This window comes from Corythoichthys intestinalis, chromosome 2, assembly GCF_030265065.1.
Source record: "Corythoichthys intestinalis isolate RoL2023-P3 chromosome 2, ASM3026506v1, whole genome shotgun sequence".
Lineage (NCBI taxonomy): Eukaryota > Metazoa > Chordata > Actinopteri > Syngnathiformes > Syngnathidae > Corythoichthys > Corythoichthys intestinalis.
In genome coordinates, this window is record NC_080396.1 from 55,293,744 (window position 1) to 55,310,935 (window position 17,192).

Genomic DNA, 17,192 nt, shown 5'->3' on the forward strand with positions numbered 1-17,192 from the left:
GTTTGTATATTGTGACTAAATATTGCCATCCAGTGTATTTGTTGAGCTAAACGAAATGTTTGAATAGAGTTTGACCAAAATCTGAGTAAGTTTTATGTGTATTTTGCATAGCTATTTTGATTGGGAATGCCAGTTGAAGCACTTTTCTTTTTGTGAACATTGTTTTTTTTTTTTTTTTTTTTTTTTTGAGAGATAGGAATATTATTTTTGTTGTGCTTTCACTAAATGATACTTATGTTTGTTGTGAAGGAGTTGCCGAAGCTTATGCCGATAAACGGCGCGGTCAAATGAACGCCTGTGTCCACTCGCCTTTCTCTGCCTCTTAGCTCTCAATGTGCAAAAAACGGTGTCATTGTAATCTGTTTGAGGCAATGCATGAGCGGGTCATTCCGCGCATGTATTAAATGCGTCAAATATTTTAACTTGATTAATTAAAAAAATAATTACCGCCCGTTAACCTGAAAAATTTGACAGCACTAAAAAAATATGACCATATGTATTGATGTGAACAAAAAATCTCAAACTGAGTTTCAAAGAACTCAACCAAACTTAAAAATTTAGGTTTCCTGACATTCATGTACATTTAAATCTTGTGTTAACAGGCTACTTGATTCAGTGAGTATAGAAAATATTTTGTTTGTTTTAAAAAAGCTGAGGTTCAGTGTTTACTGGTCGTTTTTATTGCTCTATTCAAAATGTCAGGTCACCTTCAACCGCCAGTCTGCGTACTAGAACAGAGGCAGAAGCATATAAAAAAAATCGGGCTTTTATTCATAGGATGAGCCAATCACTTTTAAACACAGGATATACTCTCTTCCATCCAAATATGAAGACATAACATGCGCTTTCACTGAAAAAGCCTAAAATGGTTGATGAAATGTCTTGTTAAGGGGTACTATAATATGAGGAGATACAAGATTAGTGCCAGTTTTTCCCTAATGAGCAATGAGTGATTAAAAGATTTTTGTTAATTGGATATAGAGAATTACTGAATTTGATTTGTGGTCCATGAGCTGCAGCTTTGGACTTTAGAGACTGTCATCCTCATTAAAACCCAATTAAATTCAAAATATGAAGTATACACATAAAGTGAAAGCTTAATTATTGGTTTACATGTTTGGTTTGATAACATCACAAATAAAATGGCCACTCCTTGTTTGGAATGTTTTTAAAAAATGCAGAATTGTACAGGTTCAAAAGCATTTGAACCTCAGGTGTCTTCTATTAATGACACCTTCGGGTACCATCCAGCACCCGTAATGAGGTCTGTGTGTGTGTGTGAGCAATCCCTCAAGCATTGAGCATGAGAGGATCTCTTTTTAAGACTTTAGGAAGCTCTCAGATTAGTCTTTGCATCAAGATAATGAAAAGATTCAGCCTCCATTGAACTAATCACAGATCTATGATCCTGAAAAAGGCAGTCAAGTTTAAAGTGCATTACAAATTTAATGCCTAAAGGACATCTGCTTGGATTGGGATTTGTGGGCAGTTTTACTTCATGAAGGATCAGAGAGATTGATCGTGTGGATTTAGTTGAAAGATCAGAAGTGTAGTTTTTACATATGTAATTTCTACATGTGTAATTTCACTGTTCTCTGCGCCCAAGGCACACATTCTGACCACCAAAGACAGCAAAAGACAATGGAGTGACACACACATCGTTAAAGGTCGCCTTGAATAACAATGTGCCTGTTATTTTACAATGTGACAGTGTGTGTGTACGCGGGAGCGTTTGCGCACGCGAAGGTTTCTCTGGCATCCTTGGCAGCTGCTTGGAGAACAATAAAAGCCTCAGAATATTTTTTTGGGGGGGGGAATAACATAGAAGAAATGACATCAGCGTGCTACTTCTTATTGCTCTTATAGTGCTGAGTCTGTCTTTGCCACGTGCAACACTGAGGACAGTCGTCACCTTCATCAAAGAGCTGGCGACACGACAAATAGACACGCTTGCAAAGTGAAGTATCATTATTGGCCTCCCGCTTTCTCTTCCACTCACACAACTATAATGACAGTTGATGGGATGGAAAGTTACAGTACATCACTACTCAGTTAGAATGAGAGATATTTTGCCCAAAAACACACACCTTGGTTTCACCTGGATTGTTAGTGGATCCTGATGGTAATCCCAAAGATTATGGATTCACGCTTCCACATACAATTTTTCCCAGTAGTTATGCATGGGTGTGTTTGTGTGCATTTTGCAATGCATTGTGGTGATTCTCTTAAGACTTAATGTTGGAGCCATTGCATTAGTGATGTCTGCTTCCTGCCATCCTACACCCAAATTATATTAGAGCACTTATTGTTTTTGTCCTATCAGCTCTTGCACAACACATATACACAGGTACACTTATAGTATATACATTATGTATAAATACTGAAGATAGACTCCTTAGCTAGTTTCAGTAGGTAAGGTAGGTACGTAGATAGGACTGTTTGTTTCCTAACATAATGTTTTGGATGGTGAAAATCAGTCTGTTAACAATGGGAGTGTTGTTAGTAAAATCTCATCACAAACAAAACACATGACTCGTAATGTTTTCCTGTCTCGAACATTTTGTTACTGGGAAGTTTAGATTGATGTCAGCTGATATTATGCATTCGTATGATGCCAATTGTGAGAGTGATTAAGGCATAGAAGAGTGTTATGTGGGCCACCTTTCATGAAGGCTTAGTATGTCTTCTCTTTCTGTTCTATTTGTGTATTTCTCTTATGATGGCTCTCAGATCAAAAGTTTTCATTGTAACTGGATGCTTGAGCTGCTACTTGGAAACTGCACAACATACTTGAAATCTTGTGACAGTATCATTGATGTCAGAGTCTCGGTAGTCAAGAGTATCCGGCACTCACATACGGTGAGGAGCAGAAGCGTTTGCACCCCTTGTGATTTTGCAAGTTCACCCGCTCAGAAATATAATAATGATAATTATGAAACTCAAAGAGTTGTCGGTCTACCTTTAAAAAAGTCCACCTTTACCCTATGAGTAACCACCCACCCACCACCCGTTTGAGCTCAATATTGTCACCTGTGCACGCCACAGTCAGTCATAATCTAACTGCTATCATGGGCAAGACCAGAGAGCTTTTAAAGACACCAGAGAAAAAATTGTTGAGCTCCGCAAAGCTGGAAAAGGCTATGGCACGATTGGAAAGCAGCTTGGTGAGAATAAATCAACAGTTGCAGCAATTGTTAGAAAATGTAAACGACTAAATAAACATGACTGATAATCTACCTCGTACTGGGGCTCCATATAAAATCTCTCCTCGTGGGGCATCACTCATAATGAGAAAAGTGAGGGCTCAGCCTAGAACTAAACAGCAGGAGCTGGTGAATGGCCAGAATATTAGGGGTGCCGAAGAAGGAGGGACTCCCAGAGTGTTGTTTATTAGCGACCACACAAGAGAACAAGACTGGCCTAGATCGCTCTGCTCGGGCTGGCTGAGCCAGCGTCAGACCAGGAAGCTCGGAAGGATGCAGTCGTGGAATCCAACAAGGGGCGCGCATTAAACAGTGCTGGTGCGAGAGCAAAAACAAGTCATGAGCCGGTGATCAGAGAGAATTATCGAATGAATGTGTGAAACAACTGACGGTGGAACCAGACAAGTTGACCGGGCGACCGAGGTGACAGCGTCCACTGGCTTTTTAAGATGGTTGATTGGCATTGCCAGCACCTGTGGCCGCTCACCCGTCTGATGTCCAACCTGTAATCCAAATTAAAAACACGAACACCTGCCCAAGTTGGGCCAGGTCTCAGGAGGGAGGGGCAAAGGCCATAACACTGAAGAGATCTGGGTGCACAGTTTCAAAGGCGACTGTCAGTAGGTACGGTGCAATGGTTTAAAATCATTCATTGCTCAGGAGGAGTAGATCTTTTTGGTGAACTACAGAAAGCGTCTGCAAACAAAGGCTTCTGCACTATAAGAAGTCAGTAAAAACATTGTTCAACTAGTTTTCAATTTATTTTACAGGACAGATTGGTAACAAAATATTCTTGCTATATCTAAACATTATTGGAATTTTAAAAAATGTGCAAATATGTTATGTTTATAAGAAATACACACATGATTTGCCTTGCCGGCCACACACGAAATGGTGGTGGGTCTTGAGTTTTAAGAATTACTGTTTTCGATAATTTCCTGTTATAAAGACTTTTACAGTATAACATGTACAGGACTGCAATAAAATAAATGAGCCGTATAGCAAGGCTTTACAGTATGTTTTGTAATCATCATGTATAACTAACCATGCAGCATGAGTCTGATTTCACTTTGTTGTTATCATGACTTACAGTATTTCTGAGCAAGTGGCTATCATTGCTGGTTAACAAAGATTTCAAACACTCACATTCACCTTTATTTTGAATTGGCATCGGGCTGAGATGTTGGGTTCTTTTTTTAGGCGAACACCTCAAAATTAATCGAAAGCTTTCTCATAAGTTATGTAGTTTTATACCACATAAAGTGGGAGTTAAAGGAGATGTGGCATTCAGTGCCAGGTCTAGGCTGGGACGATGAATGAAGCTCTTATCTCTGTGCTAAACTCATCAAGCTTTCGATGTTTTTAATCCGTCAGTTGGGGTTCTTGCCAAAGGATGGTTGGCATGTTGCGTTGCTATCTTCATCGAGGCTTTTTGAGAATAACAGTACACGATCCTACTGTTAGTTGGCTCGCATTGGTGATTTGATCAGAAATATTTACGGTTACTGATGAGTCCAGATGCCGTTTTCTCATTCACCTCAGAATTACTGGATTACCTTATATAATTTTATGTCAACGGCATTATCTAACCCTAATTTTGTGAATCAAATTCGTATGCATCTGCTTTTGCAATACAATATACTGCACAATCTTGAGGCAGCAGGTGTAACTCAAGCATGATTACGTGTTAGCCTTTTGCACATACTATAAACAAATGGTTCTAGATGGTCTCCTTTTTAATCATATAATACAGTATTACATCAGGATTTTCCCACTTTAGGGGTCTGAGTGTCAGCTGACTTTTTGAAAATGGAGTGCTTTTCAGTCTCACATTTTCCTACATATGCACAGGCTCTAATGGTTTGTCATGGGAAAGTACTGTAGCTGCTGAATACAAAGAGGCACTTTTGTGCCGTCTTCAAATGTATATATCTGATCTACCAACGGTCGAATTTCTAGCACCATCCCACTCAAACAGTTAATTAGGTCGTCATTGCAAAGTATGTGTGTGTAAAGCTACATTGAAAAAAACCTTATTTAACATGAACATTAACAATTTCTCCCAAAAAAAACACACTTGGTTGTCTGTTCTTTACAGGTCACTTGCCATGAGTGCTATCATGACTGATTACCTCTGAATTGTCGTTGAGGAGTTTCAAACTACTGAAATGGAAGAGTACATTCTCTATCATGCAACATTAGCCAAGATCAACAACAATGATCGATAACTAATTTTATTCAACGCATTATAGGAGATTTACGTTGTTGTAGTATATGTGCGCCGCTCACATGGACGAAAGGAAGAGGAAGTACCGTATTGGCCCGAATATAAGACGTTGTTTTTTGCATTGAAATAAGACTGAAAAAGTGGCAGTCGTCTTATATTCAGGGTCTAGACATTATACCCATACACAACGCTAGATGGCGCCAGATATCATTGAAGCGAATGCTGAACTTGAGGAGTAATGTTCTGTCATGACAGATCTCAGCTACTCTCAGGTTTAACCAGTTTGCATTATTTTATTGCAATGTTTTTCTTTATTCAGATTTGTTTCAAGACTACAGTTAAAGTTAGACCTCACTTTGATGGTTAATGCCGTTATTGGAATTTTGTTGTTTTATCACAATAGATTGGTTTATTTACATTTCAAAAACCAGAAGCCATTCATTTACGAATGTGATTGCACCTCGGTATACATATTAAAATGTTCATATATTAAGATTTGAATGAGGCAAAATAACATGCTTTTTCTCTCAAATATATTGTTATAATCATTTGCTTCAGATGTACTGTAATTACTTTCTGTACAAAAATTAATTTGGTGTTCTAAAAGTCTTTTTTCAATCTTGAGTCTTGAAAACGAGGGGTCGTCTTATAATCAGGGCCGTCTTATATTCGGGGCAATACGGTAATAGAAACATGCGCTCAACACTCAATCGTCATTTATATTGTGCAAAACAGGTGCCTTTACTGGTGAGTGACTCAACAGAGTCAAGAAAGGATGCAGCACGACTGCACTAAAACATCCGCAAGGCCATAACCATTAGTCTACCTTTGGGATGTTTCTATCTTGCTAATGGAGAGAAGAGTCAAGTGACCCAGGGGAGCAAAACAAGTGCACAGCAGTTTCTTTTCTATTCCCCCATGTCATGTACTTTTGAAAGAGTGAGGAAAAAACTTTCAAACACATGAATGTCACTGGAAAACATTAAAATTCTTTATTTAAGCCTGAAATCGACCAATTGCTGTGCTAAACACGATCAGCTTTTTCCGAAGTATCTGTTGTACCTGAATTTAGCTTTTTTTAACGTATTAAAATAAATAGTTAAACATCCAATAGTATAAATGAAAATCAGGACAATCTCCCCCACCCCATTCCCCCAACACATGGACATGTACTTAAACAAGATCCATGTGATTCATGCGGACCCCTGGGGAGCTGCTGGCTCTGACAAGGATATTTGCATTTCTAATCCCCCCAGCATCACCATCCAAAATGTCCCAGCTGAGACCACCAGGGAAAGAGCAGATGCTGGGCAGGGTGCCGTTTACAAAAGTACGCTCTCACACAAGCACACGCACTCATTCAGACCGTATCCAATCAATTTGATGTCAATGTTAAGCAAAGGCCCTCATTTAGAGCAATTAAAAGTGTCCAATTAAAGCTTGCATCTTTGTGTCGGTGTATGAGGGTGTGTGGGTCGTGTGTGTGTGTGAGAGAGAGAGAGAGACAGAGAGAGTGAGAGAGTTTTCGGTGTGCATGACTCATTTTTGTGTGTATGAAGGATTTTGAGGTGGGTTACTTTATTTTTGAGACATTTTGGGGGGCGGTGGGAGGTTTTTGTAGTCTGAGAGACATATTGTTTGAGTTTTTGGATGTATTGGAGAGCTTTTTTTAGTGTTTGTATGAGTTTCCCGGTTGCACACGAAACATGTTTGGGCTGTGTGGAAAGTTTTTTTGAGTCAGAGGGATGCATGAAGTTATGTTTTTGTGTGTGAAAGGTTTATCGTGAGGTTTTTTAAATGTGAGTCTTTTTTTATTATCTTTTGGGTAAATGACTTTATTTTTTAACGTTCAGACATGGTTTTATTCTGCTTTATTTTTTTAGGTGTATGTGTGTGTTTTGTAGAGAGAGGTTTACTGGTGGGTAAGAGAGTTTGCCGCATGTGAGACTCAGTTCGTCTGGAGGGGGGCTCAAAAAGTACTCACTTTGTTCTTCTTCTTGGTGAGGACACTAACTAAAACAACTAATCCTACATTGCTCATGCACGGATCAAAATAAAATCCGTTAAATATATTCTTGGGATGTATACACTTTGATCCTCCAAGCCTGATTTTTTTTTTTTTTTTTTTGTCTCATGGCTGATTAATTATTTCCTGATTGAATAATTGCAGACTTAGTTGTTACTCCAGTTGTCCAACATATGGCAGTATTGTGTCACATTTTGTTTGGGTACCGGGTTGTCGTTGTTGTTTTTAGTGTATACCTCATTATACAGAGCAGTTCTACAGTGCTGTAATAGTACTAGTACAGTCGAGTGAATGGCCAACGTTTGGAGCATGTCATTAATTCAATGAGCTGTCCATCCCTTGGAGCACCCGGCTCAATTGTCTGTGGCCATTTTCCTTTGGGGGCAATCAATACTTGACCCGGAATGGTCCTCTGTATGCTGACGTTCGTGTGTTTGCACGTGCACGTGCATGTGATACACCACACTTAGATATTTGCTTTGTTATGTCTGCAACTGTTGTTATGATTGACACACAGTTTGCATTAAGCAGAGTTGTCACCCCCTTTATCTTCTCAAAGACAATCTCAACTCACTAGCATGTGAAGTTGGGTGCTCTGTATTTCATGTGTTACAGTATTAGATCAAAATTAGCTTTTTTGGGGGGGACAATAATTAACATGAAACATGTAAATCTGAACCACTAAATATGGGCTGCCATCCATTTAAATTTACTTAAAATTATTAATTGAAGTGGGTGAAAAGACAATCTACTATCTTACCATAAAATCTCCTTTAATCACAACCCTGCCGTGATTACACACTAGAAAGATAGAGAGCAGAGGTCATGGTGGCTTGATTAGCTTAGGTGTGTATGTGGTTTAATGTGTAAGCTGAATAAGAAACTGCCCAAACCTTTGTCTGGCATTGTGTATTTTGTGGGGTTAAGGTCACAATTTGCACAGTATTGAAAATCTGATGGTTTGTAGATAGATATGAAGAAAAAATACATTTTCTATGTTCTGTCTAGATTTGGGCTGTGATCTATCTATATTTGCATATTCTTCCTGTTTTACCGCAAAAATGCTCAAAAAACCATGACCTACATTGTATTTTCTTTCTTCTCTTAAAAGACAGCAATTTTTCCGACTACGTTCCATTTTCAAGGTTCAAATATCAAAGCAAGCTTTGACAAACATGAACGCATGGTGTCAATGTCGCTAAGCGCCATGAAATATTTCCAAGGTTGTTTAAAGCCGATTTAAAATTTTATTGTCCTTCACTGCGCTTTCTATTGGAAAGCCTCAGGGGAGGTTCTCAAGAGACTAATACCCACTCATACACACACACACACTCTCTACACATACATTTGATAAACAGCTGCTTTGCACGAATCTTTGCTGCCCAAGCAGATTACAACATAATTGGGAGTCAGACGAATGCCATCATGAACCCAATTGAAAGGCTTTGGGTTTATTCTCTGATGGCCAAAGAGTCAGAGTGCAATAAGAGGACACATCTCCATTTTTAGTCTTCCCTTATTTTTTCCTCGCTCTATGTAATATGCAATGCAGTAAACTGGACCTTATTTATGTGCATGTTTTCAGTATATGCTTACCTAAAATTAAATATGTTTTCAGTGAAATCACAGTAGATGAGTGGCTTGTTTTCTCACAAAAGAAAAAAAAATGCAAACATTAATCTTAATTTTGAATGACTTAATGTCTATATGTGCCAGATGATTGGCAGTCAATACTTCCAGGGTGTAACCTCTTCTTTTGGGCAATGTCACCAGTGATCCCAGTGAGGATGATTGATATAGGAAATAGATGTGTAGGTGGATGTTGTCCGTGTTAAAATGCTGCAGTGTTGCCTTTCATGTCTAAAAATACTCCTTTGTGTTTGTTTTGCGTGCAGACTCAGAGTCCCAGAGGAAGAAGACAGTGCAAAATGTTTTGGACCTACGACAGAACCTGGAGGAAACCATGACCAGCCTGAGAGGAGTACCGCTGAACCATAGGTCAGGCACTCAAAAAAAAGACACGCACACACGTGCATTAATTGCATACACTGTACAACAATTTCATCATTTGTAAGACATTTGGGCAGATTTTTATTGGTAGTATTATGTGTGGTTCATAACTACCTGCAAGCACTCATCAGAGTGGATTGAATTGTGAGAGGGTTTTTTTTTTTTTTTTTTTAAACAAATGAGCCATTACTCAGAAAAAGTTCTGCTTTGGATTTTGCCCAAGTAAAATTAAGATGTGAGTGCTTATCGTGGCAGTCAAATCAACACACTTCACATCCATCAAGCTGCAATGAGGTTATTCCTCAAAAACAGCTTTCAAGCGCTTTAATGTTACTTCTTATTTGAAGTTTATTGAAATGCTAAAGGATAGAATTGGTGTTGCGGTTTTGGACCCCTTTAAGCAATGGAGCAAACCAATACATTGCTAGACGATATAACAACGATATATCGTATAGTGCAGTGTTTTTCAACCTTTTTTGAGTCACTGCACGTTTTTACATTGGAAAACATCTCATGGCACACCACACCAAAACGTCCCAAAATTATTTTCTGTACTGTATATTTAATTATAAAATCATTTCTCAGTGTTTATACTTAGTGTGAAACTTGAGCCTGTTAAGATGAACACAATGCCGAAAAACAGGAATCCTCTTCAGCAGCTCTCTTTTTTCTTAACAGTTAGGCTTGAAAAGCTCAGAATTATCAGACACGGGGACTTTAGCAATGTCTTTAACCGCATCAGGGCTGGTCATCTCGCTGACAATGGCTTTGCAGACAGGTAGTATTAATGTCTCTGCCACAGTATGTGACTTTTTGGATTTGGCAACAAGTTCAACAACAAGGTAACTGGTTTTCAAGGCTTTCTTATTTACCTTTGCAGTTTTTCTCAAAAAAGTTGCCTGTTTCTCTGTGTTTTCCAAAGGTGAACAAAATATTCCATCGACTTGTTTTGAAGTGACGGGTGTGTCGTTTGGAGGTGACGTTTAAGCTTGCTTGGCACCATGGCGCGAGAGAGCTGCTCGTGTCACGTTCAAGAATTGCTCGGATTTTCTAGCCATCAGCCACCTTTCTGTCCTCGATAATGTGTTGGAATAAAACACGGGGAGGATTGATAGTCGTCAAATGGATAAAATGGAAAGGACACTTTTGTGTATATTGACACTTGACAAGTCTAATCAAATGACGTCCAGTAGACGTGATGGGGTACACATCGTCGCGGACAGCAAGGTGGCTGATGGCTAGAAATCCGAGCAGTTCTTGAACGCAACATGAGCATTACCTCGCTCTTCTGCACACGACCGAAAACATTCTGCGTGCTGTTTCCTTCCCACAGCAACTCCGCCCGACGACGTAAAAACAAAACAAAAAAAAGCATACAAACTGAACGATTTCTCGCTGCACACTTGATGATCTCTCACACTGAATTATTTCTCGCGGCACACCTGACGATCTCTCACGGAACACCGGTTGAAAAACGCTGTTATAGTGTACATCCTTTATCCTCTCCAATAAAATGACGAATATTACAACAGCCCGCTGTGTCAATGGCGTACCGCATGCTGCACGTCACCTCCGCATTCCTCATTAATATTCATGACATTAGCATCTAAAGATGCACCGATACCATACTAGTATCGGCAGGGGGCGCCGATTCGGCCCGAAATGGTGGTATCGGTATCGGCGAGTACCAACAAAGACGGCGCCGATACTATTTACCGGTCCATTATTATAACATTTGACCGCAGCCTTTTTTTTCTCCTGGCGCTCACTACACTCTGTCTCTGTTGTGTGATGACACGTGAACACCAAGCAACTATCGCTATTGGCCTGCTCCAGACCAATGAGAACGGGCCAATAGCCACTCCTGACCAATGACAAGGCCGCTTGGCGGCGCCGACATGGCAGCGGTCGGGAAATATTTCAAAATAGAAATCCCGTCAATTAAAATCAATGGCTGCATGCAAGATTTGCGGCCTGAAAGTTTCGAGATGTGGAGTTTAATCGGCCAGTTTCAATACCTTGAACCTGATAAAACATTTGAAGACGAAACGTGAACGAACACAACGAGTTTGAGCCTGCAAGAGCAGGACTGCTATCCAGAGGAAGGGCGCTGGACCGGTGCAACAGTCTCTGGTCAGTTCACTACGTCAACTTTACTTTGTCTTTTACTTAAAGAAATGCTGCAGTAATTTGGGAACTGTTTCCAAAGTAGGGTTGCCACCTTTCAGAAATAGAAATAAGGGACTCCACCCCCCCTCCCGAAAAAAGGAGGCTAATAGAGAGACGGGATGCTGTGGTCAATTAATAATACTTATAATTGTTAGCGTCCGCAAATGCGGAAACAAGGTTGGACCTTGAAGCGGACAACAAGCGGGGAATACGTACAAGGGTTTAATGATTGCAAACAGAAAATAACACGCGATCGCGGGATAGTAGAAATAACAAAAGGAGTCCGTGACAGCAGGTCGACGGAGCTCAATACTACAAACTCGCAGGTTAACTAAGACGTTAGGCAGCGAGCCAAAAAGCCAGAATAAAAACACTCAAATACCTGCACAGGGTAGAGGTTACAAACGAGTGCAGCACACTAACAGAAAAAAACCCAATGCAGGGGCGTAACAAGCAAATATAGCGAGACTATAGTGCGAGATGTCAAATGGCGATCAGCAAAGCAAATATCTCGGCAGCCTTCTCTGAGCTCACCCGTGCTTAAATGCTGCGTTGATGAGCCTGCATTGGATTCAGGTGCGACGTCAGGAACGCCCCCACTGACAGCCCAGCAACAAAACACAATCTAACCAGCAGCAGAATGTGACAATAATTTCATGAAAGTTGCACTATTTGGCCTTTGAGAGGTTTAAAAAAGTTTACTCAGTTCATTCAGAGTTTATTCTTATGAACTTATTTTTACTTTCTTACTTTTGGGCTAGTATTATACTTTGTACTAGTCTTTTTCCTATTTTGCAAAGGTAAGCAACAGCCTGACAAAGCCTTGATAGCAATGATTTCACATCCAATTATGTAGCTCTTTGGGAAAAAAAAAAAAATATATATATATATATATATATATATATATATATATATATATATATATATATATATATATATATATATATATATATATATATATATATACAGTGCCTTGCAAAAGTATTCGGCCCCCTTGAATCTTGCAACCTTTCGCCACATTTCAGGCTTCAAACATAAAGATATGAAATTTAATTTTTTTGTCAAGAATCAACAACAAGTGGGACACAATCGTGAAGTGGAACAACATTTATTGGATAATTTAAACTTTTTTAACATATAAAAAACTGAAAAGTGGGGCGTGCAATATTATTCGGCCCCTTTACTTTCAGTGCAGCAAACTCACTCCAGAAGTTCAGTGAGGATCTCTGAATGATCCAATGTTGTCCTAAATGACCGATGATGATAAATAGAATCCACCTGTGTGTAATCAAGTCTCCGTATAAATGCACCTGCTCTGTGATAGTCTCAGGGTTCTGTTTAAAGTGCAGAGAGCATTATGAAAACCAAGGAACACACCAGGCAGGTGCGAGATACTGTTGTGGAGAAGTTTAAAGCCGGATTTGGATACAAAAAGATTTCCCAAGCTTTAAACATCTCAAGGAGCACTGTGCAAGCCATCATATTGAAATGGAAGGAGCATCAGATCACTGCAAATCTATCAAGACCCGGCCGTCCTTCCAAACTTTCTTCTCAAACAAGGAGAAAACTGATCAGAGTTGCAGCCAAGAGGCCCATGATCACTCTGGATGAACTGCAGAGATCTACAGCTGAGGTGGGAGAGTCTGTCCATAGGACAACAATCAGTCGTACACTGCACAAATCTGGCCTTTATGGAAGAGTGGCAAGAAGAAAGCCATTTCTCAAAGATATCCATAAAAAGTCTCGTTTAAAGTTTGCCACAAGCCACCTGGGAGACACACCAAACATGTGGAAGAAGGTGCTCTGGTCAGATGAGACCAAAATTGAACTTTTTGGCCACAACGCAAAACGATATGTTTGGCGTAAAAGCAACACAGCTCATCACCCTGAACACACCATCCCCACTGTCAAACATGGTGGTGGCAGCATCATGGTTTGGGCCTGCTTTTCTTCAGCAGGGACAGGGAAGATGGTTAAAATTGACGGGAAGATGGATGCAGCCAAATACAGGAACATTCTGGAAAAAAACCTGTTGGTATCTGCACAAGACCTGAGACTGGGACGGAGATTTATCTTCCAACAGGACAATGATCCAAAACATAAAGCCAAATCTACAATGGAATGGTTCAAAAATAAACTTATCCAGGTGTTAGAATGGCCAAGTCAAAGTCCATACCTGAATCCAATCGAGAATCTGTGGAAAGAGCTGAAGACTGCTGTTCACAAACACGCTCCATCCAACCTCACTCAGCTCGAGCTGTTTTGCAAGGAAGAATGGGCAAGAACGTCAGTCTCTCGATGTGCAAAACTGATAGAAACATACCCCAAGCGACTTGCAGCTGTAATTGGAGCAAAAGGTGGCGCTACAAAGTATTAACGCAAGGGAGCCGAATAATATTGCACGCCCCACTTTTCAGTTTTTTACTTGTTAAAAAAGTTTAAATTATCCAATAAATGTTGTTCCACTTCACGATTGTGTCCCACTTGTTGTTGATTCTTGACAAAAAAATTAAATTTCATATCTTTATGTTTGAAGCCTGAAATGTGGCGAAAGGTTGCAAGATTCAAGGGGGCCGAATACTTTTGCAAGGCAGAGTATATATGTATATATATATATATATATAAACGGGGTGGTATCGGTATGGTATCGGTATCGGCCGATACTGCAGAGCCAGGTATCGGGGCCAAAAAAATGTATCGGTGCAACACTATTAGCAACTTTTGCTAAGGGGGCGGGGGGGGAGGCACACTACCATTTGTCCCCAATAGTAAATGAATGGAAATAGTGTACAAAGGAGATGTTTACAGAGCTAAACCTACCAATTCTGTCCGAAAACGATGTCCCTGGTGCCAAATTAACTGGTAAAGATGTGGAAGAACATACAGATTTTCAGTTAAAGAGATGGCTTGAGTGTCGAGGGCTGATTCCTTAGACCACTGAAAATGACGTTCCCCTGTTTCAACAAGCTATCCTTTACCCCCATATGCCCTGTCTTTCTTATATATTATATCCTCTGGTTGTCTTCCGTCTCTGACCGTTCTTGGGGGTAATTTATATTGTTAGTTTTGTGTAGCGATCGCAAATTCTACTCAGTGACAGCCAACGAACATTTTTAATTTTTTCATCAATAACAAATTCTATTAATTTATTTACACTTCCCCCTTACTAAATTTGTTTCTTTACAACAGAAAAGGTAACAGTGGTGGCAGTCAGATACCACTTTAATTTTTCTCAGGTCACTCATTGTCAGACAGAAGCAGCACGGCAAAACGCCAAGCTAAAAAAATAAGTAAAAATATCAAAATGGCTTACCTCTTCAGGGGAGGCTGTGATGGGCAGTGGGTCGGATTGTCATTTGTTGGTGAATGACTTCACCTTGCTGGCGTGAAACTGGTCTTTCGGACGTCCGCACAAAAGACTCAAAAAGACTCAGCATATGTGTGTGTTAAATCCTTGTGTGTGTGCTTACCCTGTCATTCGTCCTCTGTCTCGCTGTCAGTGGGACAACAAAGACAACAAAGAAGAGCAAATCAGCAGATGCTTACAGCTCTACTGCAAAACATAACCTTCTAGTGTTTTTTACCCCCACTAAAGACATTCTACAACCTGTGCAATTTCTTCTGTTGAGGAAAAAAAAAGCATTGTGTTGGCTACACTCCACTGGCATAGTAAGCATAACTAGCATCCTTTGCCACAATCTACATTATAACGATACTATACAAACATGCACAATTCATCCACATGCATAATCTGGAGCCGTTCAAATTCCATTTTTACTTTCATTACAGATTAAAGATTATATATTACCATATTGGCCCGAATATAAGACGGTGTTTTTTGCATTGAAATAACACTGAAAAAGAGGGGGTCGTCTTATATTCGCGGTCTAGATATTATACCCATTCACGACGATAGATGGCGCCAGATATCATTGAAGCAATGTTCTGTCATGACAGATCTCAGCTACTCTTTTTAGTTTAACCAGTTTGCATTATTTCATTGCAATGTTTTTCCTTATTCAGATTTGTTTTAAGACTACAGGTACAGTTAGACTTCACTTTGATGGTTAATGCAGTTATTGCACTTTTGTTGTTTTATCACAATAGATTGGGTTTATTTACATTTCAAAAACCAGAAGCCATTCATTTATGAATGTGATTGCACTTTAGTTTACATATTTAAATGTTCAGCTATTAAGATTTGAATGAGGCAAAATAACATGCTTTTTCTCTCAAATATATTGTTATAATCATTTGTTTTGGATGTACTGTAATTATTTTCTGTATAAAAAAACTAATTTAGTGTTCAAAAAGTCTTTTTTCAAACTTAATTCTTGAAAAATAGGGGGCTGTCTTATAATCAGGGCCGTCTTATATTCGGGCCAATACGGTGGTTTCTTAAACCTCTTCACACAGTGTGTTTAGTCAAAAATATGACTTATCTTTTTCTTTCATCATCAACTTCCTAAGATGCCCTGAAGTAGTTCAAACATCATCTTTCTCATTCTTTAGCTGTTTGCCGGGGACCGTGTGCTACGACAGTGATGAAGCTACTGCGTTTTCCATTTCCAGTCTATCCAATCGCTCCTCTCCATTGTCGTGGCGCCACAGTCAAGCGAGCCCACGTCTCCAGGCTGGCGACGCCCCATCTACTGTCGGCACCCAATCAGACATCGCTCTTCGGATCAGTCGTACCTCTCGCATCCATCTCATCGAAGATTTGGATGACACAGATCCGTCCCTGCTGAAAGGAGATTACTTGAGCGACAGTGACCTCGGTGGGAAAAGCCCCAATGAGGACGATGAAGATGATGTGGATATTGATGAACTGGGGAATGGGTAAGTAGAATTTGATTCTCATTGTAAGATTAGACAGTGTTTTAAACTATCATACAGCATTAAATGACTACCGTAATTTCTGGACTATAAGGCGCACCTGACTATAAGCCGCCACCCACCAAATTTGACATGAAAACGACATTTGTTCATAGATAAGCCGCACTGGACTATAAGCCGCAGTTGTCCTCATTGTATTATGGGATATTTACACCAAAAGATATTAACTGGTAACACTTCATTTGACAATGGCATCATAAGACTGTCATTAGACCAAATGAACCACCATTAAGCTTCGAACCAATTGGGTGCAAAGCCTTATTGTTTCTACAAGCTTCATTTGGCCATCACTGCTCCCTTGGGGGAGACAGTCAACCTCTGCTGCCACCTGCTTTCAACACTGTTGTCATCCAACATTCCTCCTGGCATGCACTCCAGCGCTACAGATGTAAATAACAATCATGTTCTGTGCTAATTATTTCATCAGTTACTGTTCCAGTTGTTTCATGAATTGCTAGTTATGGTATTTGGTAACATTTTCTTGGATAGGTGTGCCATAATACTGTCATATAACAGTCATAATTATTACATGAAAATGTCATAAGCATTAATGAATGCTTATAATAGAGGTCGGTTAGTGTCATCCAGCAAATTATCTCACTTTTGAATGGTCGTAAAAGATCTGAGCTGGACATAAATGGAGTTAGTGAAATAATATATC

The 17,192-nt window shown here is 39.7% G+C and overlaps 1 protein-coding gene across 3 annotated transcripts in view; it reads left to right on the forward strand.

Annotated features, from left to right (window-relative positions):
- Positions 1-17,192, forward strand: part of LOC130932140 (neuron navigator 1-like) — a 118,632-nt gene that overhangs the window by 29,424 nt on the left and 72,016 nt on the right. For all 3 annotated transcript variants that reach the window (XM_057861567.1, XM_057861575.1, XM_057861584.1), the window contains exons 7-8: positions 9,352-9,454; positions 16,148-16,474. In XM_057861567.1, coding sequence (XP_057717550.1) covers positions 9,352-9,454; positions 16,148-16,474 — 430 coding nt within the window. The remainder of the gene's footprint in view (positions 1-9,351; positions 9,455-16,147; positions 16,475-17,192) is intronic.